Source organism: Oryctolagus cuniculus, chromosome 20, assembly GCF_051225735.1.
Source record: "Oryctolagus cuniculus isolate XC-2025 breed Fujian yellow rabbit chromosome 20, ASM5122573v1, whole genome shotgun sequence".
In the NCBI taxonomy this organism is placed as follows: Eukaryota; Metazoa; Chordata; class Mammalia; order Lagomorpha; family Leporidae; genus Oryctolagus; species Oryctolagus cuniculus.
The window spans coordinates 40,664,157-40,688,186 of NC_142886.1; the positions used below are offsets into that span (position 1 = coordinate 40,664,157).

Sequence of the window (24,030 nt, forward strand, 5' to 3'; positions counted from 1 at the left end):
CATACTTGTGATCGCCTGAGTTTGCCATGGAGACGAACGCTCTGGCATGGCGAGCGGTAACTATCAACTAACTGGGGAGTTTAAAATGGTGACTGTTCACAAAGGGAAATGCCCAGTGTGCAGAAACTCCTGGCGCTTATCCTGCGGGTGACGCAAAGACGATGGGCATGAGTGTGACTTCAGTGGGGGTGGGAGTGCAGCACTGCGAATTCACCTGAAGCGTACTGGCAGCAACGGGCCGGTCCTCCCCACTGTGTCCTGACTGCCTCGTAGGACAGGAACAGCCCTTCCCCTCAGTACCCTCAAATCCTTCAGGGGGGTCTGGCAGGTGGAAATCCACCTTCCCCAGTAATTCAGACACAGCCTGCGAGGATGTGTGAGACAAGAGCGGTCTTGAGGCAGAGTGGAAGGATTCTAACCGGCGGCACGAGGGGAACCTGAAGTCCGGCTGAGAATCCACTCTGCTTTAGGCCACGTGCGTCCAATTACTCGTTTTCAAAACACGAAACAGCAAAATGTTTAAGCAGCCACTGATATTTCTAGGTTTATGTTATTTTTAACCTTTTTATGGAAAATGACATTTTGACTTTGGTTACAGGACTTGATGTAGTTTTCCTGAGCTTTTGTTTTTAGCTGCAAGGATTACTTAAATAGAATCATCACCGCCGGCGCCACGGCTCACTAGGCTAATCCTCCGCCTTGCGGCACCGGCACACCGGGTTCTAGTCCCGGTCGGGGCGCCGGATTCTGTCCTGGTTGCCCCTCTTCCAGGCCAGCTCTCTGCTGTGGCCTGGGAGTGCAGTGGAGGATAGCCCAAGTACTTGGGCCCTGCACCCCATGGGAGACCAGGAGAAGCCCCTGGCTCCTGGCTTCGGATCAGCGCGGTATGCCAGCCGTGGCGGCCATTGGAGGGTGAACCAACGGCAAAGGAAGACCTTTCTCTCTGTCTCTCTCTCTCACTGTCCACTCTGCCTGTCAAAAAAATAAATAAATAAATAAATAGAATCATCACCTTCTCACTGACTACCCGAACAGTGGTTCTCAACCTTGACATCACATCATAATCACCTGGGCATTTAAAAAATCATGACGTTGGGGCTGGCACTGGGGTACAGTAGGCCAAGCCTCCACCTGCAGTGCCAGCATCCCTTATGGGCACTGGTTCGTGTCCTGGCTGCTCCTCTTCCGATCCAGCTCTCTGCTGTGGCCTGGGAAAGCAGTGGAAGATGCCCCAAGTCCTTGGGCCCCTGCACCTGCATGGGAGATCCGGATGAAGCTCATGGCTCCTGGCTTCAGATAGCCCCAGCTCCGGTCATTGTGGCCTTTTGGGGAGTGAACCAGTGGATGGAAGATCTTTCTCTCTGTCTCTACCTCTCTCTATAACTCTATCACTCGAATAAATAAATAAAAATCTTAAAAAATCATGATGTCACAGCTCCACCCCAGACCAAGTCAATCACCAACTCCAGGAGTGGGGCTGGGCATCTGTCTGTTAACTCCCTGATGTGACTCTGGTGTGCAGCCAAGACTAAGAACCACTTCCCCGGAGGGACAGGGACTGCAGTCACTAAGACCTGGTCAAGAGAAGCCTACAAAACCAGCCCAGCCAGCCTGGACTCTTCTACTATTCCCGGGCCCAACGGTCATCTGGGGAGCAGAGCCCGGGAAGACCCTGTTGTCAAGGACAGTGCATCTGGGTGGGTGCTTTTTAAAAATTTTATTAACTTTTATTTAAAAGGCAGAGTGATAGATAGATAGATAGATAGATAGATAGAATCTTCCATCCATTGGTCCTCTCCACACACGCCTGCAACCGTGGAAACGAGCAGTCAGGAACTCCACTGGGGTCTCCCACATGGGTGCTGGAATCCAAGCACTCGGACCATCCTCTGCTGCCCTCCCAGGTGCGTTAGCAGGGAGCTGAATCAGAAGCAAAGTAGCCAGGGCTCAAACTGGCCCTCTGATACGTGACACTTGCGTCCCAAGTGGCGGCTTAGCCTGCTGCACCACAACACCTGCCCCTGTCTCAGATTTCTTCATCTCAGAATCCCCTGGACTCCGAAAAATTGTTTATGTGGGTTATATATATGTTGACATGCACAATATTAAAACTGAGACATGTTTAAAATATTTAGTTATTTATTCACTTAAAAGTAACACAGGTGGGCATGTGGCCTAGCGGTTAAGCTGCCTGTTGGAACGTCTGCATCCATAGCAGGGTTTGAGTCCTCGTTCCACCCTCAGTTCTAGCTTCCTGCTTGTCCATTCGCTGGGAGGCAGCTGGTGATAACTCAAGCAGTTGGGTCCCTGCCACCCACGTGTGAGATCCTGATGAAGCTCCCTGGCTCAGCCCAGACCACCGCAGGCATTTGGGGAGTGAACCAGTGGATGGAAGATATCCCTGCTTCTTCCGCTGTCTCCCTGTAACTCTAGCTTTCAAATAAATAAAATAAATCGTTTTTTAAAAATTGAAAATCCACGTAAGGTTTTCTCCCAGTCCTCACTTTCCATGGCATTTCTGAAGACCCCTTGTAGTTTTACAGAGCCTTTTTCATTCTCGCCGAGGCAAAGGGCATGGGGATGAGGGACACTTCTGACGGCAGGGGGGCATGGACAAACGGGGGCCCGAGAAAGCAATCAGAGGGAAGACGCCAGGACGCATCCCAACTTGGAATCCAAGACTCTGCAGAAATAAGCTTCCAAGCAACCAGGTTCAACAGGTGATGCAGGGACAGGGTGTGGGCTCATTCGAGGTGCCGTATCCCTGCTGTAGCTGACGGCTGCGGGCCGGGCGGTGCTCCCCCAGGGAGAAAATGCGGCACAGGACACCGTGCCTTGGAAAAGCCACTGCCACACCAGCCGCGCCGCTGCAGGCAGGGAAGAGCATGAACTCAAGTCTGTGGCTGAACTGCCCAAGGGCACATGAGGCCATGGAGCAGAGGGATCCTGGCTCTCTCTGGACTACCTCTGTGGGTGACAGAGCAGGACTGGGGGAGCTGCAGAGGCCCTGGGACCTGGGTGCAATGCCTTTTCTCCATGGCCCAGAGGACCAAGAACCAAGGCTGCAGCGAAAGCTGCCCCCAGCGGCACACTGGTGCCTCTGCAGCCGAAGCCTTTCCAAAAACGCTTTCCCACATGTGGAGAAAGGCACCTGTGGTCAGTTTCACCCAGCCCCTGACAGGGCAACAACATTTCACCATTCACCAGGATCGCAGAGTGAATGGTTCTGTTCGGCAAAGCGTCACCGTCAGGGAGTGGCTTGGCTGTGCTTGCTCAACTGTACTTTGACTACAGGCTCCGCTCCTACTCCGGCGGCCCCTTACTGTCCTGTGGCACGGAACGGCCTCTCCCCTCGGGCCTTCACGGCTTGTAGAAGAGGAACCAGATCTCAGATGAACCCTGCCCACCTAGTGGTTCGGTGCACATCCCGTGTGCCAGGAGCCAGGGACAACTGGGATGGGGAAAGAATCCGCAGACACATTGCTCCAGTGGCTGCCCAGGCTTCTGGGAGGCTCTGTGCTCCCCAGCCCTGGAGGAGTAACTCACCTCCCGTGCACGCACATGGGGGACAGATGCACACATGCGCGCACCCCAAGTACCATCTCAGTCCCCCACGTGCTTTCTGCCTGAGGCCCCCGCAGCAGATACCTGACCTCGCCACAGATTTTGAAGACACTGAGCCGCTCCTGGGCGGGGCATGCAGAAACCACTCTGCTGTAGCCCTCAGTCCCCAGACGGCACCTGCCAATAGCATGCATGCAGCTTCCAGTTCTTAGAAGCCGTGCCCTCTGGTTACACGAAGAAGGGAAAAGCAGCCGCTCGTCTCCTGAAGACGCTGAGCACTGAACAGCGGTCTCAATGACTCAGCATTCTGCCGGTGGGCCTGGCTCGAGACATTTCACTTTTACCAGGAAAAGAATTTCTGTGTCTCAACACAGGGCTTGGGAATGGAGTGGTGCAGCAGTGCAGGCAGCTGGCAGCCCAGCGCCCTCTGCACACCTGCTGCCTGCGCTGGAAGAACCAGGCTGACGGTGCTGCGCGGGGGCCCGGAGAGGGGCAACGGTCGTCTCTTCTTTGAAGGGAGAGGAAGGCATAGGAGAGTACTCTCATCTCAGTGCTCAGTTAGCCATATTTCCTCTGTGCTTAAAAAAAATTAAGAATTTTGGTGACCCTTCCCTAGGAATTGGGACCACTCCCATCTTTGCTGTAGGTGGTTCTCTTGCTGAAGAGGCTGGTTGTGTGTGTGTGTTCACACTGCACCAGCCCATGTCTCCCTTCTATATTTCCACTTCTGTGACAGCGCCCATGCCCCTCTCGGTGGCGTGTCTGATGGTGGCTTGGCCCCCGCTGCCTTCCACCCAGTCCCACTGATAGTGGTGTCTCCTGCTGTGGGTTCTTCTCACTCACAATTCTAAGTACACACTCCCCAGGGCAATGGACGAGATCCCACTCCCAAATGACTTGAACAGAATGCCCATCACAGCTGAAACCTCCCAGGACGGGTCATCTCCTGGATGGAGGGGAGAACTGTTCCCAGGGAAAGCTATAGGGAGGGATCCCATGGAGGCAGGAGGGACGGAGCCACGTCGTCCCCAGAAGCCATGCAGGGGCCAGCACGCATGCTGCCGGCAGGTGGTCACACACACGGAAGCGTGGGAGGAAGCCGTGCACAAGCGTGGGGGGAGACACCAGCTGTCGAAGCTGGAGATAGTACCTTCTGGAGGACTACACGGGGCAGATGCTCCGTCTCTACCTAAACCCTCCTCTCCCTACACGGTCACGAGGCTTTGAGTGCCGTGCCACGGGGATGATGGAATTCTAATTCCAGACACACACGCCACAACATCCATGAGAGGCTGAGTGCTACTGATGGTTGACTTGTCAATCTCCTATAATTCCATTCAATCTTATTTAAACAAAGGCACCACAGAACTAATTAAGGAGAACTATATTAATTTAAATTGGATTGAAATAGCAAGAAAAGGTTATGTTTAAAAAGGTTATATATATTAGGGCTGAAATTTAAAAACTGCCAGCCCTCAAACATGGTGAGTAATGTTTTCACATGTACATGGATTTTTTTTTTTAAACCACTTGATTCTACTTAGCAGGAGCAGGGGGTGAAATATGCTACCTGACTAGTCACTTCCTGGACATTAGAAAATACAGTCAGTAATAAAGTGCTAACCACATGGAAAGAAAAACACCCCTGTCTTGAACTGGCCTCTAAATCTGCGCTCACTTGAGAGGTGTGTCTTTCACTGATCTGTTCATTCTCTTCTCCTGGTGATTGATTGCCGAAGGGAGCAGCACTTTTACCAGAATCAGCGATGGGAAAAACTGAGCCAAAAACCTAGTTGCAATCTTGGTTTTAGCGTGTGCTTGCAGAGGAGAATAAAACATCAACACACATTTCTCTCTAAAATGACAACTGTGGGAGCACTCCAGAATGGGGCTACTGGGGCTGGCACTGTGGTGCAGGAGGTGAAATTGCCGCCTGCGATGCTGACATCCCATATCGGAGCAGCTGTTCAAGTTCTGGCTGCTCCACTTCTGATCCAGCTCCCTGCTATGGTCTGGGAAAGCAGCAGAAGATGGCCCAAGTCCTTGGGCCCCTGCCACCCACGTTGGGGACCCGGATGGAGTTCCAGGCTCCTGTCTTTGGCCTGGCTCGGCCCTGACTGTTTTAGCCATGCTGGGGATGAACCCACAGATGGAAGATGTCTTTCTGTCTCTCCCTGTCTCTCTGTCGCTTTGCCTTTCAAATAAGTGACTGGTTCAAGGCCTGCTCACCAACGTCCCTGCTTTCCATCCTGGCTGCCACTCAGGGAGAAGGCACCTGATGGCGCCGAAGGTCAGGCTCAGTTCCTGCAGGTGTGTGTTCACGGAACTGTAGTCAAACCTGCAATTTGACAGACACGGGAACTAAAGTCCCAGGAGTTTAAAGGAGGTGCCTGGGCCCCTCCAGGACTGGCCCTGGGCTCCGGGTCCTGGCCTTTCAGAGTGATGCAGCTGTTTCTTCGGAAAGTACTGAAGTCCCTCACATAAACCTATCAGGTCTCCCTTTAACCAGCAAGGGCTGCTTGAAGATTTCCAAGGAGCCCATCTTTCCAAAAAGCAAGTGTTTTTGATGACAGTGAAAGGAACTTGGCAGTGAAATCTTTCTTTATGAAGAATCTGAGTGAGACGCTAATACTGAACAGATCTCTTCCATTAAGGGATGTTTTTGAGCCAGAAATAAAGGCACATCTAGTCTGAGCAGGGGAACCAGCTCTTGAGACCACAAGCAGAAGGTTCAGATGGTTCAAGTGTGCACTGGATTCCCATGTACATTATCAGCATTTCCCAAAACGCAGTCATGGTGGAGTGGGGAGAGGAGCAATGGAATTAGCTTGGAAACATTAGGTCAAACAGAGTCTTGGATTCTTTCCATCTCAGGGCTTCTTGGTGCCCCTAATGTGTTATGAGCACTGTGAACCTCTAGGCGGGAGACGACTACTGCCCCAAAATATCAGACAAGAAGAATCGGCGGTCCAAGAGCTAGTCTTTGGGAAATGTGACAATTTACCAATGGCTTCAAACCACCATGCAAAGCATGGCTCCTACCTGCAAGGGAATGTGCAGTCTCCCTGAAATCTTGGCAGATGCAGTTTTAAGTTTTATGAGGCCTACTTAGCTTGTTCCAGGAAAACTGATGGCTACGACTGCTCTTGTGTGCATTGGTCATGGCTGCCCTGGATAGGGATGGCAAGAGGCAGTGGGTTCCCTCTGCCTAGAGTTTCCGAGGGTGGCAGCCCTCCCCTCAGTTCCCCTCTTTGGGTGGGCGGTACACTGCCTTTGCTGTAGTCCTCCCTGGACCAGTACTGCCTCCCTCCTCGGCAATGGAACCCCAGCTGTGGCAGAATGCATTGGAATCTCAGGAAAGCCGGGCCCCAGGAGGCGGAGCGGGCGGGAGTGGGCAGGCAGGCGGCAGCGGGACGTCCACACCATCTCAGCATCCCCAACACTCAACAACCACAGTGCACATTCCACGGTGGAGGGCAGTGTGCTTCTGGGGAGCTCGGAAGGGTGAACGAGTCGGCAAGCTACTTACTAACTGAAAAGAGGGAGGGAAAACCATGAAAGTATGCTTCTGGTGAGCTGCCTTGGAACAACAAATCAAACCAAAAATTAAAACCGAGAAACAAAACATTTGGGAAATCAAAGTCAAGGCTAAGGAAAGCAAACAGAGTTCTAATAACCTTCCAACTGTTAAGTCTGGCTGTCAGGACTCAGGCTTCACTTCAAGAATGACCGACATTTTCCCACTAACAATGGTTTTCTTTCTTTCTTTTTTTTTTTTTTCCTAAACCAAAGGAAGGCCGACTGGGCATTCCCCTCCACACGCCAGCATTCACCCAGCACACAGGAGCCAGCCAATCTGTGTAACGTGTTTTGTTCCCAGAGCAGGAAATTCCAAAGGGAAGGGAAAAAATAATCCAGCCGGCAGGTTTCAGATCCTTCCACACGTTAACCCTCATCAGGATCCCAGCAGTTGGGAGGGCCGGGGCAGCAGGCCTTGGAGATCTGCTTGTCTTGGTGGAAGGTCTGGGGTTCAAATTCGCTGCAATTTAAACCAGGAAATTCTGTGTTTGTCAGATGTCTGCTCCCTCTCCAACTACTGTGCAATCTATAGCAAAAGAGAAGGGATTCTTGGGTGCTCGGGCTTCTTGAAGATACCTGGTTACTGGTTAGGCACTCACCGAGGGGAGGCAGGTGAATCACAGCTTCCTAAATAAGCAGTCAGCTCTGCTGGGGATGCACGGGCTGCATCCGGCAGATGGCCCACGGGTGCTCCTGGCCACACCCACTTACTAAAGCAACCAATCCCCAGTGCCTCACTGGGAGAGCCGGGACTCCCATCTTCAGAGGTTTGAAGGAACACAGGGCCCGCCAGGAAGCAACAGAAAAGACCCAGTGCCACGCCACAACTGTAAGAGGCCGTTGGAATACAATGAGCGCAGCAGAAGTCAATGGAAAAATCAATTGTTCTGTAAAAAACAAAGCTGCCAATAGCCCCTGGGCACTGCATTGAGGGAACAGGCCTATTTTTAAGAAGCAAACTAAAAAGGACACTGTGTGAAGCTGGGGGTTGCCTTCAAAGCAGCGTTTGGATCCTGTAACAAGCGGAGAGGCGGGGTTGGTGTGTTTCTTGGTATGGTTTGTTTGAGTGACAGCCCCACTTCCGCCCACTTTGTGGGTGTGTTCAGGGCAGCGGCTGCCACCTGAGGATGAGCACCTGGGAGGAAGGAGCTCCCTGTAGCTCCCTTCCCCCTAGGAGCTTCTGTGTGGCACGTAACTGAGCATTGGAACAAGACGAGCCCTTACAAATCACAGAGGGCAGATTTTCCGGCAGTGCTGGCAGCAAATTGAACATTAAATAAATGAGGGAAAGGGAATCAGGATGGACTTGCCCGGTGAGGCTCATTTAGGTCCCATTTAAGGACTTACCAACCAGGCTTGCATTTTAATACAGGGATCTTTTTTTTTTTTTTAATTGACAGGTCCTAGAGCTCGCTAAAGCAGACTTTCAAAATTTCCGTATTATTTAAAAGCAAGATTAGACTAAAATGCTGTCCAATTTCCCCACACTGTTTCATAACAAGCTCTACAACTCCCTTCCTTGCAAATGGAAAACAGTGCAAGCACTCTGTCACAGAACGCGACCCAAGACCCAGGGGCGCTGGGATCACGGGGGTCAGGGTGCAAATCCCGACCCCGGGGCTCCACCCAGGCCAGTGGGATTATGGGTTGGGCAGCGGTGACTTCCAGAACTTCTCAAGTGCTTTAGATGCACAGTAAAGTTTGCCAACTACACATGTAAAAGACACACAGTCCTTATCTCCAGATTACAGCCTGGACTACTATAGGCTGGTTGACATAGATTAATTTCTAAATTAAAATCAATTTTTGAATGAACGTCTAAATGGAAACCTAGAAATGTTTAGGGTGACATTGTGATTTCTAAATGTCAATGGGATTAACTTCTATGTGTTTACATCAACTCCAGGGAAGCAGAGAAGCCCCTGGTGGCGCTGCTCCCAGCAGGGGGCGGGGACTCTCAGGTTTCCCTCTGCCCCAAACAGCTTCGGTGTTTTCCAGTTTGCAAGGTTTTCTCTCTAAGGAGTTTGTTGGAGTTTCCAGTCCAGCTTATCAGTTAGGAAGATTATCAGCAAACAAAACATCAGGCATGAAGCAGGTCGAACAAAAAAGGAAAAACCATGTTTACAGAGAGAGGGCTCCCGGCGGGGACCAGAGTCACTGACTGCATGAGCTGCAGGGGGCCACACAAAGGTGTCGGGTTTGGGATGAGAATGAAGATGAGAAGACACAAACAGGTGGAGGGAAGACTCGGTTCTTGAGAGAGAAGAGGAGGAGGAGGAGGAATCTGACACTAAAAAAGCAAGAGAGAGAGAAAAAAAAAAGGTAAAAGCAAAAAAAAAAAAAAACCTTTAGAAACATAAAGAAAAAAATCAATGAGCTTTTAATATACTCACATAAAGCTGCAAAGAAAATGAGGTCATGTAATACACAATCATTCTTCTACATGAAAATACAAGTGCTTTTCGAAGAAAACAAATTTGTTTTTCTGCTGGTTATTTAACTGTTCTGCAATAACACCATGGAATAAAAATAACTCAGATTCACCTGGGCACAGATTCAGCAGGGTGATCCACTGAAGTAATGTATCCTTAACCTACAATACCCAGAACATTCTAGAGAACACTATTTGCCTTTTAGCTGGAGAGCGTTAGGATGTGAATTTCCATGGATTTGTTTTTTGTGAGAAGCACTCATATGAACCAAGGTGATCCAAGGTGCAGTGAGAGTGATGGGGTGCTAGGCTTTCCCAGGGGTCTACACTGGGGGTGCTGGCTGGGTACTTTGTAAAGGAAGCTGGTGCTGTCCCCTGCACACCTGGCAACAGTGAAGACCACCACAGCTCCGGTGAGACCCCTTCCCAAATACAATGGGTCAACCTTGCAAGTGAGAACAACTGCCCTGCTCTTGGTGGCTGTCCAGTAATACCTACCAATGACTAAAGACAAATCCCCTTACCCTACATCCTGTTTTGAAGGCAAAAGGAAGAAAAAAATTTTTTTCATCCTCTATTTAAGGAACTACTAACTTATTCCAAATCAAAGACAATGACTCACAGCTTCAAAGTAGACTGTCACTCCACTCGATTCCTCTTTCTCACCGGCTGGGGCTTTGAGAATGGCAGAGGTGGGGGTGGGAAGTGAAGCCAGAGGTGACATCAGAAGGGAAGTCATGCTCAGCAAAGGGGGGCTTTTTCAGCGTGACACATCCGTCTAATTAATGAAGCAGAATCCCACTCTGCTGGCCGCAGCGGACTTGGCGGGTCCCAAGCTGCGGACGTGGCTGCTGCTTCGTGTCACCGCACAGGTCTGCATGGGGACAGCTTCAGAGGTGGGAAGCCATATTCCAGTTAGTCAGCCTCTTCCAGAGTCGGGAACATGGGACCTGAGCTGTGGACCTCAGGGTGCATGATAATGGTACAATCTAAAAATTCGTAATAAAGTAAGTCTTAAAAGAAATCCTTATCTATTAGACACAGACCCTGAAACTTTAACAAGCAGAACGTGATGTCTTGGATTTGCAGTAAAATATCCTGCAAAAGCCAAGTCACACGACAGGAGAGCAGGACAGAACAGGGCGCTGCTTGTTGGAGTGTGGCCGGGTAGCAGGAATTTACCGCGTGAGCCCCTTTATTCTGGCATGTGTGAAAATTCTCCAGAAATAACAAATAAGAGGAAATAAACTTAGTTCTGGGGAAACCCAGAACTGCTCCCAGGGGGCCTGTGGCCTCACAAAGGGGTCCACACAACAGGGGATTCTGGGCCCAGGGGCCCAGAGCTGGCAGGAACATGAGAGTGGATTTCACCTCGCTTTGGCCATGACCCTTCCTGATGCTGACACTGTCTGGCTTTGCCCTCAGATGCCGGTGCCCTGCGGAGGGGATTTAGAAATGCAGTGAAACACGGGGCGTGGCCTGGACCAGGGCTATGGACACGCTGCCCCTGCCAGGGCTGGGGTCTCCCAGACGGACTCCAATCTCAGGTCACTTGTGTTTGATTCAGGACCAGGCTGACCTTGGAGAAGGTTCCTGTTCTGGTCTCTACAGCTCAGTTGCTTTTCGGAATGAGCAGTGTTGGATATTCAAAATTAGCCACTGCCCTTCGGTACCACGTGAGCTGGAAGCATGACAAAGGAGAGGAAAGTGGCTGAGACCTCGCCGGATGGGAAGGAACCTGGAGTGTGCAATATGGGGGTCATGGAACATTCTCCAGGGACAGATGGGGAGGCACCCTCAGTGAGCGGGGTCTGGTGCTGGACAGCGTCTGTCACGTGTGCCTGCTTACGGAAGGGGCAGGGAGAATGCCAAATGCTGCGAAGACCGGGGACAGGGAACAGGAAGCCAACGAGCATGGTCACCACCAGGGAACGTCAGGACGGAGGGTCCGTCCGGACGGAGGGTCCGTGACGGGAGCCCAACTTCTCTAGGGCCCCGTCTGAAGTTAAGAGTCTCGGCTGGTAAATTACATAAATGTACTTCCTCTTGCAAAGAAATCAAGATGAGGGAAATAAACTCCGTGGGTGGCTCATAGGCAGCCGTCCACATAGCTGTGTGAGTGAGAGAGGCGCCGCCCTCGGTTACACAAAACTGCGCCGTCTAGGGCAGGCCTGCCTACTTTTCGAGTCTCTGACTTACACAGCCATTTCAGCACGTTCCACCCTCGTTTACAAATCACCTGCAGTCAGGAAGGCCTAGAACTTGGCCTTCGTCGTCTGTCTCCCTGCCCCGTTCACAGCCCTGGGAGCGAGGCCGGTGGAAGGCATCGGGAGGATTCCTGTGTGTTCTACAGTAACAGCAAATGGCCTGGCCGGGCCTGCAAGGCTGTGGCTTTCCCCTGTTGTTCATGAAGGGCACAGGAACCAGCAGGCCAGACTCCCTGGGGGAGTGCGTGGGCACCTCTCCCATCTCCCCAGAGCATGGCTGCCTCTATGCCAGTGGGCAAAGAGGGGGGGGAGGGCTGGGCAGAACCCAGTCACACCTGGCCTGCACGGCTCCTGGGGGTGCCAGGAAAAATGTTCCAAGGGGCCACAGAATAGCAAGGGCCTCCTTTATTTTTTGCCACTTGCTGTTTGCCATGTGATGGAGGGAGAGACCTCTAGGGAAATTAATGCCGGGCCAGCTGGAAGGAAAGGGGGTCAGGACTCAGCACACCTGTCCACACAGGGCGTGAGGAGGCGGCGGGGCAGCTGCGGCAACCGTTCTGGATCAGCGCAAATCCCTGCCCGGGCCAGAACGCGGTTCACCTCCTGCTCTTCTCCCCGCGCTGGCCTCACCTTGCAGTGCCCGGTGCCAGCAGCCCGACCCTCCGTTCCCGGCAGGGCCCTCTCTCAGGACTGGGCCCCCGAGGCAGTTTCACTGTGCCGCACCAGCCAGGGCTCTGCCTCGTCTGCAGGCTAAGCCCACCAGTGCCTGCTGACCAATCCAGGGCTCAGGCCTCTGGGGGTAAGGTGATTTGGTCACTCTGCATTTAGAGCAATGGCTGCCAGCCAGGTTAAACTGCTCTAACTGACCATTTGCTCCAGTTCTAATATCCAACAATTGCTTGACTTAGCGGCCCTGGGGCCCTTGGATCAGATTTCTCAAGTGGACTTTGAATTTGGTGCAAGGGGGCCTAGTGCAGGAATGCAAGGGTGCTAGGTGGGCAGGTGTGAGGGCAGCTGGGCTGAGTCCTCCCTTCCCACCTGGGGACAGGTGTCCAGGGCACAGGTGCAGGTGAGGCCTGGCTCAGGGCTGCTCTCAGCGTGCCTTGGAAGGGCTCTGTCAGAGGACAGCACGTGGCTCGGGATTGGAAAAGGACGTTGGGGTTGGGGCTCTTTTCATGAAGCCGGCCAGCCCGCCAACCTACAGGGTCTCCTGAGGGAGGAGAGCGAGCAACAAGAGCAGGCGCCCCAGGAGGCTCTAGAATTATCTTTAAGACTCAGAGTGAAGTTCAACGTGGTGTGTGGGTCTGCCGAGTCCCGCGGGTCGTCGCTAGCAGCCGGCATGGTGAATGTTCGCTCGGAGTCAGCAGGTGCCTGGGCTTCAACGTGGGGACAGTAGAACTGGCAGCGCAGAGCCTGCCGCCACCCTATGGGGTTTTCCTGCTTGGCGTGTGTGCGTGTGTGTGTGTGTGTGTGTGTGTTCACATGCAGCTGATTAGAAATTGAAACCTTGATTAGAAACCGAAACTTAGAGTGGAGGAGACACGGAAAAGCCGAAGGGAACCTGACGGGGACGGAACCGTCTGATCTTCACTTGAATCTCTAGGCTCTCAGGGCCAGGGGAGAACAGATTTCAGAGAGCCGTGTGGGGCAAACAGTATCACTTCCCCCACTGCAGAAAGAGACTGCAGAAAGCGCACCTCGACCGAGCGTCTAACCTAGCGGCGTAAGGAACTCTCCCAGCCCCGAGCCTGGCAGCCCCATGGCACTCTGCTGGTCACCACCTGGCCCTGTGCCTCGGATTCTCACCTGTCTCGGGATCGCTGAAGTCTGGCAAAGTGATGGTGTTCAGCTGCCGTCTGTCTGCGATGGTCCGATCCAAGAGGCTGCTCCCTCGTCCCGAATCACTGCAAAACACAGCTCCGGTCAGACCCCGGGCAGGCAGGGAGGGAGGGACGGAGAGGCAGCAGAGCAGCTCCCCCAGTGCAGGGCACGCGCCCTGGGACGGCCCTCAGTGCCTCTCCTCCTGTCCTGCTCAGGAGGCGTCCTGCTTCCTGCCCACATCACCAACGTCCCTTCCGCCATGCCGCACTCACAGGCCCTTGCCCCAGTCTTAAGATACAAGGATGAAAACTTGAAGCCAGGTTCTCATGGGCTGGCTTTCTGTGTTGGGGAAGGCTTAGAACCCAGGGAGCCCCGACAGTCCTCCAGGCTGTCTGTGAGGCAGCCTCTGCCAGTCACCCAGGCGGGCAGCCTGCTTCACATTGCATCCACCAGCGTTGCTGGGGCAGGCTGCATTTTTCAACGCTTTCCAGATGGTTCTAAGGCCCCTATTTTGAAATGGGCCATCACAGTGACAACCTCGTTTGGGTCCCCAGAGCCAGCCTTTGGCACGTTACTCCATTTCATGGTTGAGGGAGGTGTAGTACAGGGCGGCACGGGAGCCACCATCCTGTCTGGTGTTCCCCAGCTGGAGAAGCTGGCCCGAGGGGACACGGATGGACTTGGAGAGAACAGAGCAGACTTGGGTGCCAGCCCCAGACCGTCACTGCCACTGGCTTCCTGCACGGCCCACCTTCCCGGAGGCCCCCTCTCCAGCCTGCGCCTCCCTGCCATGCTTGGCACCATCCACTTGGCAATGCCACACAGAGACCACATCAGGCCTCCCTGGGAAGGAAACAGGCGGGCAGACTTCCTTTTTTATTCTTGCTCTTTTTTTTTAACTCTTGCTTTTCCCCCTTCTATTATGACATTCTGCCATAGCAGCTCTAAAACGATCCCCACTCGTTCCTGGATGTTGGAGTCTTTAATGCGTTTCTCTGAGTCCTGGGGGGAGGGGGGTGCTACAAGTGATTTTTCGTGTTGTGAAGAAGTTCAGGTTTTACAATAAAAGTACCCCATTTCCTTCCTCCTTGCAGCTGCTGCTTGAAAGGGGTACAAACAAGATCTGGCACGGAACTCAGCATGGCTGCCATCTCCACTCCAGCAAGGCGGTTGGAGGAACCTCAGGAAACTCGGGCCTCCTTCGGCACAGAGGCCTTGTCAGCCTACGCTTGTGACGTCACCCCACACACGTGCTTCTGGGGGCTGCTTTAGCAATTATTTCCACTACTGAGAAACAGTAAGTGTCTCTGAGCAGGAAAAACCATTCAAGTACACGCACATTTTCATCAGTCAGGATAACGGACGCTCTCGAGCCTCGGCCTGTCCGTGCAGCCTCTTCACTGTGGTTGTTACCAAGAGTTAATTATCTGAATACTGCCATGGTTCCCCACCTGGGAGTCTTGCGCGGGCTCTGCCTGGCAGCACAGTGACACCTTCAGTGCCGTGAATCACGGGGTGTACAACGAGCAGTGGTTTTGCAGAGGAAGATCTGGCGGACAGAGCCAGGCTGCCCGCCACATCCGGTTTCAGGGCACAGGCGTGGCCGCCGTGCGTGAGGCTTTGGGAAGGACCCAGAAACCAGGGTCCTGGAAGCCTGGTGGGCCTCTGGTCTCTCATCCTAACCTGTCACTAACAAGTGGGACACTTGGGCAAAGGCCACTTTCCCTGTGCCTCTGTTGCTGCCTCGCCCTCTGAGGATTAGGACTGTCTGCAGATGGAGTGTTGTGAAGAGTCACAACTCCTGGCCACTGCAGGGGTCTCTGTCAGTACAGCCCCGACAACCCATGGCTGGCTGACTCCTGGCCATATGACACAACTGTAGGAGGTGTGGGGGGTGAATTAAGGACCATCTACTCCAAAGGTCGGAAACCCTGGGACCGGCGTTGCGGCACAGCAGGCGAAGCCACCACTTGGGATCCTGCATATTCTACTTCCAGTCCATCCTCCTGCTAACGCATCTGGGAAGAGGCTGGAGGATGGCCCAAGTACTCGGGACCCTCCCTCTGGGAGGGGGATCAGGATGGAGTTCCTGGCTCCTGGCACCTCCTGCCTGGTTTGCCAGGCCTCAGCTGTTGTGGCCATTTGAGGAGTGAATCAGCAGACAGAAGATATTTCTCTCGGTCTCTCCCTCTCTTTTTGTCACTTTGCCTTTCAAATAAATAATAACAAAACAAACCCCAACTAAACCAATGCTCTTTTTTTTTTTTTTTTTTTTGACAGGCAGAGTGGACAGTGAGAGAGAGAGACAGAGAGAAAGGTCTTCCTTTGCCGTTGGTTCACCCTCCAATGGCCGCCGCGGCCGGCGCGCTGCGGCCGGCGCACCGCGCTGATCCGATGGCAGGAGCCAGGTGCTTTTCCTGGTCTCCCATGGGGTGCAGGGCCCAAGCATCTGGGCCATCCTCCACTGCACTCCCTGGCCACAGCAGAGAGCTGGCCTGGAAGAGGGGCAACCGGGACAGAATCCGGCGCCCCGACCGGGACTAGAACCCGGTGTGCCGGCGCTGCTAGGTGGAGGATTAGCCTAGTGAGCCACGGCGCCGGCCTAAACCAATGCTCTTAATGCGTGAGCCTCACCCACTTACAGTGACATAGGATCTATTTGCCCTCCGCTGGCTGAGACGCTACCCTGGGTTACGTTCATTAGTTTGTCTTCCTCCCTTCCTTCTGAAAACAGTGCGCAAGCAACAATGAACCACTCAGAATGGATAGGCTTTGTTTCCACACTGAATGCTTTCTCTCTAAAAATAATCAGGGTTTATGACTGATTGAGAACTTTTCTGGATGCTTCAAGCAATTGTTACTTCTTCACGTTCATGGTGCAGGGTCTTAACCCACGGAGTGTGGCAGGAGGGCCAGGGGCCAGCCTGGGCCAGCCTGGGCCAGCCTGAGTCTCTGTAACTCTTCCCCCCAGCAGGCCTCCCTCGTGTGAGTTTTAAGGTTGCCTCCCTTTCTGCTCTGGGACACCCATTCCCTCACCTCTCCTCTGTCTGCCAGGGGCACTGCTCAGCGGAGGGCAGGAAGGGAGAGAACCATTCCCGGGCAGGGTGCTAGCAGAGGGGTTGGGAGGAGGACACTGGAAAGACCCTGATCCATGGTCCAGATGCTGCAGGTCCAGACGTGTGCAAGTGTCCACACCTGGGAACTCTGTGGCCTATGAGAGCAGAAGACTCGGAGCAAACGATAACGAAGGTGGAAGCTGCCCTGGAAATGGGAGCCTTCCTTGGAAATCCCGTCTTCTAGAGCCACACCGAGGTTGAGAAGAGGCAGCAGGCAGTGGTCAACTAGAGCCAGAACCCGAGTTCTGGTCACAGCTCTGCCCCTTTCCAGCTCCGGGAATGTTGGAACAATGGCACACACCGAGCGTCGGCTCAGAGGGGCCCTGGGTGGGAACCAGAGCGGGCAGGTGGGACAGGCACTCCTGCTTCTCTCCAGGCCTCCCCGGCCTGGTTTGTAAGGAGCAAGGTGAGGCAGACACTCAGCCTAGCAGTTCAGATGCTGATGCGGATGCCTGGATCCCACACTGGTGTGCCCTGGGTGGATCCCGGTCCTGTTCTCCACTCTGGTCTCCGGCCACTGCAGGTCCTGGGAGGCAGCAGGTGATAGCTCAAGTAGCTGGGTCTCTGCCACCCACCTGGGAGATCCAGACTGAGTCCCTGGCTCCTAGCTGGCTTCTAGTCTCTCACCTTTACCACTCCCTTTCTCCCAGGCACTGGAGCTGATGGGAGCTCTTTTTGTCTGCCTCTCTGCCTCATGAATTTAAAGAAAAAAAGCAATGGAGGTTCCTAATAGCTCCAAGCCTCAATTTTCTCATCAGAAAAATGGGTATAACATGACATTTGCCAGTAATGTGGAGACACTTTTGAGAAGAAATGAGAACATGCTTTATAAAGAGACGCGCCACGAAAACACTGGTGTCTGTTAGTATGAAATGGGGTCTCCAACTTCCAACTGAGCTTAGAGCAGAGGAAGTGTGCATGTGCGTGTGCGCATGCTGAGTGAACTTTCAACGCAATGTGCTGGTGAGTGATTAAAATAGGACTTAGAAAGAAGAAACCTTCTCCCCGTCAGTTGGTCACGTCAACAACCTGTGGCTGATTATGGGGATGGTTCAAGTAGCAGTGACAAGAGGGGGAGAGACATGGTTAAAAATAAAAAACAAAAAGGACGGCAAAGAACCTGGCCGTCGGCGGGAGAGAGCCCCGTGCTGTCACGGAAGAAGCTTTGATGTGAGACAGAACTGGGCTTGAATCACTGCTCCTTTACATATTTCACTGGGAAAACTCAGGCGAGTGATTTAGCCGCCTCTGGCTTCACTTTCCCTTTCTACAAAATGGAAAGAGCAGTGGCTCCCTTGCCAGGGACCAGAGGTCACGCTCAGATGGCCGAGGACAGGCTGGCACGGGGAACTTTCGATCAGCGTGGCTGTTAGCGTGCCTTGCCGAGACGCTGCAGCCCAGGGGCCTGCTGGGGAGGCTCTGGTGGGAGCTCACACTGTCCTGAGTGGCGCAAGAACGGAGGGAGCCTGCTGCTTCTCACATGAGGCAGATCTCTGTCCTCAGTGCGAGCAAGACTGCAGACCTAGGGAAATACAATCCAGGCTTCTGAAATGACAAACACCTCGCCAAATGCGCACTCTAGAGAGCGCCGCCCACCGCTCTGCTCACAGCGAGGCCAGCCTTCTCCAAGTGCAGGTGGAACGCCAGCCGCAAGCCTCCCAAGGCTCAGCTCAGCCACCAGCTCACAGCCTGGTTTTTCCTTCAAGCAGAAATAAAGACGAGGGAATCAGCTGCCGGGGACACTGCAGCTAGGGGCTGACCTCAGTCTGGTCACCAGCTGCCTGGTGCTGCCCACGACTTCCTCCCGGCCTCTGGCCTTGCTGTCTTCCTGCCCTGGAGGCCTATGCAGATGAGGACGGATTGGGAAGGGGGTGGGGGAGACTGGGAGATGCTGGCAGGTGGAGCAAAGGTCCCACCACAACCGAGCATGCTCAGAAAAAGGGCACCCGGAGCCAGGAAGTTGGCAGGGGACTAATCCGGGTAGAAACCAACCGCCTCCTGCCAAAATGCGTTCTGTTCCTTTTTTGCTTTATTGTTGGGCGTGACGCTTGTTCCTGCCATTCCATCCTCTTCTAGAGCCCGGTGTGGCCTGAGAGTACGCTGCAGGTGCGGCACCCACAGACGCCCCCACCTGGGGCCCCTGAGCCCACCGCCCTTCCTCCTTGAGGCTGTATTCTGTCGCCAGGGTCACTGCTTACCCCAGCAGACAGGAGGGGATGTCTAAATTTGTACAATGGTAAGGGCGGTGGGGGAAACATTTATTTATATCCCAGAGAAAATACAGTTTACAGAGACCACCAGGCAGCTCCTTACCAAGGTGCTGCTCCATCACTGCCCCTGGCTGGGGGGCACCTCCGTCCCACCTCCCCCAGGGCCTGGGGCCGGGTTCCTGCCGGTGCTGGCCCTGAAAGCTCCTTCAGGAAACGGAGGAAGGACCGACAGCCCAGGCATTTGGTTAGGTATTTTTAAAAAGCTTCCCAATTCTGCTATTTTTTTCTCCTCACATTCAATATTCTTGGTTGCTAAGTGGGAGGGAACGTGGGGAGGTGGGAGAGGTGTGGAGAGCGGAGGGAGAGCTGGCAGCAGCCGCGGCGCTGATGGGTTTCTGTTCTCTGAAGGGGGGACAGGCAGAGGAATGGGCCCCACCTTGAGGCTGGGAGGAAGGAGGACCCCTGTCCCGGCGCACTTGACAGGCCAGCACGGGGGGCCTCGGGGCTGGGGGGAAGAGAATACAGGCACTTTCTGGTTTTTGTGTGTACTTTTAGAAAAGGGTGGAATCTTGTCTTTTCATTTAAATGATACTGACTCTTAGAAGAAACCCTTGAAAGGTCTCATGGTTACTTTTCACCTAGGGGAAGGGGAGCACCCTGCACCCAAGGGGGTCCCCCAACGAAATGCTGCAAGGGGTCCTGTGTGTGGCTCCCTGCCGGGTGTGGACTGGCTTCTTCCAGGCTCACTCCCTCCCATCCAGCTGCACGGCCCACAGGGGTCCCAGGTCTGCTCAGTGTCACTTCACAGGGGCCTAGCCCCTTAACAGGCCCTGTTGTTGAATCCCGAACCTCGCCTGCATTCCCGCGCCCCAGCCCCCACAGCGCACTTGCCCGCCTCTTCCTGGGCAGGCTGTGCCCTTAGGACCATTTACCACTGAGTGACACATCTGTAGGCTCTAGACTCTCAGGAGCCTAGGGTGGGCTGTTGGAACCCCCAGCTGGCTGATCCCCGATCACACCTGAGAGCCCCCTGGGCTCCTTAGCTCCCTCTCACAACTCACTGCCTTCACAGGAGGCACAATGCGCCACCTTAGCTTCCATCAGGAAAAACCGGCCAGGACTTGAAAGCGGGCAAAGAGGTTCTGGTGTGTCGGGGGTACTGGCCTCTGCCAGCCTGCCTTCCCCGCGTTGTGGGAGCCCAGGGTGGGTCCCCCCTGACTGCCTCCCTGCTGGCTTGGTGATGGCACGGCTCTGTAAGGGCAGAAGCTAACATGAATTCTGCTGGGTAGGCATGCAATTCATTTCTGCCGCCCAGAAGCGATGACCCCAAGCTATGCATTCCACTGCCGCATAGGACACTGTTTTGACACCCACCTGCCGAACCATTTCCGTGTTCCTGCCTACACACACCTGTTTTCCAAATGCTCTGATCAAGTCTTAACATTTTGCTGGCTCCCCCTTAGGAAGTGAGCTAAGTAAAATCTGATTTGATCTGTCTGAGTCATGATTTTTAACCTTTTGACAATGACACTTTTTCCTGGTAATGGCCATCTCGTCTCTCTTCTTAGTAGGATGCAGCGCGGTGCCTACCCAGGTCTTTAACATGATTGCAGAAAACCCTTTGCTCCAACTACCCAGGTCTTTAACATGATCGCAGGAACCTGTGCGCCATCTGCACAGTCACAGAACAAGCGCTGGCTTGTAAAGGAGGCAGGCAAACGGCCAGCAGAGACATCAGAGTTGGGTCTCATTGGTCCCCATGGCACCACCGGGGGCTCCAGTGGCTGCTTCTGAGCCTCCCATAAGTGGAGTGTGAAGCTCCACGCTCTGCCCCGCGTGGGGACCTGGGGGTGCACAGGGGTGACAGAGTCAGCACCTGCAAATGGCAAGCAGAGGCGGCCCTGACAGGCAGGGGCCCATGCAAAAATCACGCAAAACAGGCACGGCCGGCCTCTTACCTGGGGTTGGTGAGGTTGTAGCAGGATTTCCATATTTGTAACATGTGCTTACAGGTGAGGAGCGCCTCATCCGGGCCCCGGCAGAGCGACTCCAACTTCACTTTGGAGAACAGCAGTCTGTGGAGAGCAGAAAACACCTCAGGCCAGAGTCGCAGCCCCACCAGGACAAAGGGGTGGGCTCAGGGCTCAGGCCCGGGGTGGGGGTGTCCCTACTTGGCTAGGAGGGGGGCGTCCGGCGCCCGCTCCCAGGGAAGCAGGGTCTGCGGGGCCCCAGCTCAAGGTGAGGCCGTGCGGTCTCACTGCTGAGGCAGACGCGGAACAACAGGGCCCTTGTGCTCAGGCCTAAGGCCTCGGAGGGGCCCGCTGTACCCGAACACAGGGGTTTTACAAAGAGAATGCTTTTCAGGACAACACCAATTTATTTGTGAGATTTTGAAAAATCCATTAAAAGCGAACCTTACTGACACGCTCACATGGGGAACAAGACTCAGCTGACCTAAACACACACGGGTCAGCTTCCGCGATGGCGCTCAGCACCTCCTCCGCTCCAGAAAGTTGCATTCAAGGCACACGAAGAGAGGGCCGCTGGCTCAGGCCTCCCCTCCGAGCCGCCCCAGCCCTGCCAGGGAAGGTCTAGGACTCCCCTACTCCCTCCACCATCACCATCCCTACTTCTGTGACCCTCCACCCAGACCATCTGAGGGCTAAGCTTAGAACCCTCTTTCCTTTGTGGCCCATTCCCAGAGCCCACCTGGCCCCTCTGCCGACGTCAGCTGTCTGGGTCCGCGGACTCGTCACCACCCCCCTAGATTCAGCCCTGTCCTCCGACTTCCCAGCTCCCAGAAAGCTCCTGATCGACGTCTCCAGAAACCGTTCTCATTGCCAGCTTGAGAAACGCTCATGATGCCTTACCACTCACAACACAAAAGTCGGGACCTCCACCTCGCTCTCGATCTCCCCACCCTATTCCGTGCTGTGCACCCCGCTGGACCCTTCACTCCTACAAACATAAGGCGCTGGACAACGGCCGCTCCTTTCACAGCTCGACGGCGATCTGCGCCGTGTCCCAATCTTAATCTCTACTCACCTGATCCCTGTACTGCTTCCCCAGTGCAGCTAAAGCTCGCCTCGCCTCACCTCACCTCACCTCACCAGAGAAGTCTTCCACTGCTACCGCTTTCAGCCTCTGCTCAGTAGGGACCACCTGCGCCGGAGTTTGTGGCCAAGAAAGACAAGAAGAGAGGGAGGAGCTCCCGTTTATCAAAGGGCCTTGTGTTTGGCCCTTGACAAATGCTGTCCATGTCATGTGCCTACCCAGCCCTCCTGGGGGGTGGTGTTGGTCACGCAGGGGCCAGGGGCTTTACCCCAGCAACCTCCAGCTTCTCCGGATGTGACTTCCTGCCATACATTCCCTCGCGCTCCCTCTCTGGCCTCACTCCCCCAGTACCTCCAGTTGTCCAGTTGTGTTGAGTTGACCTTAATAAGCATTGCTTGCTGGTTACTTTCTCCGTGAGCCGTGGAAGATAAGGAAAAGGTAACTGTTGTGATTTAGGGTAGCATTCAGAATTTCTCAACTGTGCAGGAGGTGATGCCCCCACTCAAAAGCACCTAGCAGACCACAGTGTTTTTCCCCTGTGACAGACGGCATGACGGGTCCTAAGCCATGGCCACCGAGCTCAGCAGTGGGCTAGCGCCAACCATGGCCTCCACACAGAACAACAGAAGCCAAGGGTATGCTGGTGGCTCCCGCAGGGTCAGGGCTGTAGCCTCCCCAGCCCTGGTTTTCAGAAACCTGCAATGATGGGTGACAGGCCAGGTAATAGGAGTGGTACGGTCCCCAATTTCCAAGCAGGTGGGCACAGAGCAAGGCCAGGTGTGAGAACAGGGCTTGGCTTCTGCCCTCAAACTCCTGAAGCCTTACCAGGACCAGCCACACGGAGCCACAGCTGCAGCCGAAGGCTACAGCAGGCCTGACCGGGGTGGAGGCACTTTCCCACCAGATCCCGGGTCAGCTGAGAGATGAGACACGGAGGAAGGAGGAGGAGCAGTCGAACAGCCATCAGTCCGCGTTCAGTGGACACCTGTTCAGAGGCCCAGAGACTCTTGGATGAGGGCTGGCTGCCAAGCAACTTTGGCTGTGGGGAGCTCAGAGCTGGCCTGCCCCATGGAGGGCCGTGGGGGCAGGAGGAAGGGTTCCTGCCAGCAGGCAGCAGCGTGGCTCTAACGGCAATGAGGCAGGACTCCAGCGGCTGTACCCAAGGACAGGGCGCCAGAGTGCATCCCCAAGCCTCAGCATGGGGGGAAGAGCTCTGTGCAAGGCTTTTCGGCTGGAAAAAGAACTTCTAATTATCATGAAATAACAGCTTTCAAACACTTGACTCAGGATACAGAGCTGAAAAGGTGTGGCTGGATCTAAGGGGGCCCGACAGGGAAAGCAACGCAGAACTGCTGAGCACAAATGATGGACGGGCAGACAGAGGACAGGAGGCAGAGGGCACCCATCATGGGCAGGTGGCGGCCCCACTGCGGCCTGGCCTGGCTCTGACTCTCCCTGGGTATCCCAGGAAAAGCAGGAAAAGGGGGCGTGGCTTTTCCACCATTTCCCCAGAATGGGAAATGTTTTAGCACCGTTCTCTCCGGCCGGGCATGTGGCACATTAGCACAGCAACAAACAGCACTCAAACAACGAGTGCTAGCTGGCTGCAGCTGATGTCCAAAGATGCTGTCGATTCAATCTGCTGAGGAGCCCTGAGGCAACGAAACAAGGGAGGGGAAAGCCTGGGACAAACTGGCAGCGTCGGAAACGCTTCACTACGCGTCACTGTCATCCTGATGGGGGGGGGGGGCGCCCGCCAGGCGAGGCCGTGCGCTGGCCGCATGGCCAGGTCCAGCCCTGACTCCAGTCAGCTGTGCCTCCAAGCACAGTCACAAGTCACAGGCTCAGTGAGTGTTGGGTACTCGCCCCTTACACCTGCCTCAAAGTCCATAAACCAATTTTTCCAAAAGAAATATTTTTGTTCAGAGACTCATGGAAAACTTATAGAAAGTTAATGACAAATAGAAAGATCTTGCCAAAATACCAACTTGACTCCAAAACACCAACTTGGTGTTGACAGAAACCTACATGTTACCTGCGTGATGCCT

At 54.2% G+C, this 24,030-nt stretch overlaps 1 protein-coding gene and 1 long non-coding RNA gene across 20 annotated transcripts in view; one reads left to right on the plus strand and one right to left on the minus strand.

Moving 5' to 3' along the window:
* TTC7B (tetratricopeptide repeat domain 7B) overlaps positions 1-24,030 on the minus strand; it is a 245,535-nt gene that overhangs the window by 43,977 nt on the left and 177,528 nt on the right. For 9 of the 19 annotated variants that reach the window (XM_089322087.1, XM_089322083.1, XM_051826141.3 and 6 more), the window contains 4 exons: positions 20,887-21,003; positions 13,588-13,685; positions 9,269-9,433; positions 7,094-7,144 (listed from right to left, as the gene is read on the minus strand). In XM_089322087.1, the coding sequence (XP_089178213.1) occupies positions 7,094-7,144; positions 9,269-9,433; positions 13,588-13,685; positions 20,887-21,003 (431 nt within the window). The other 10 variants (XM_089322086.1, XM_051826143.3, XM_089322099.1 and 7 more) reach the window with 5 other exon arrangements.
* On the plus strand, positions 13,568-17,460 carry LOC149120148 (uncharacterized). Its single transcript, XR_016226471.1, has 2 exons — positions 13,568-13,703; positions 14,697-17,460. It is a non-coding gene; the product is annotated as an uncharacterized LOC149120148 (long non-coding RNA).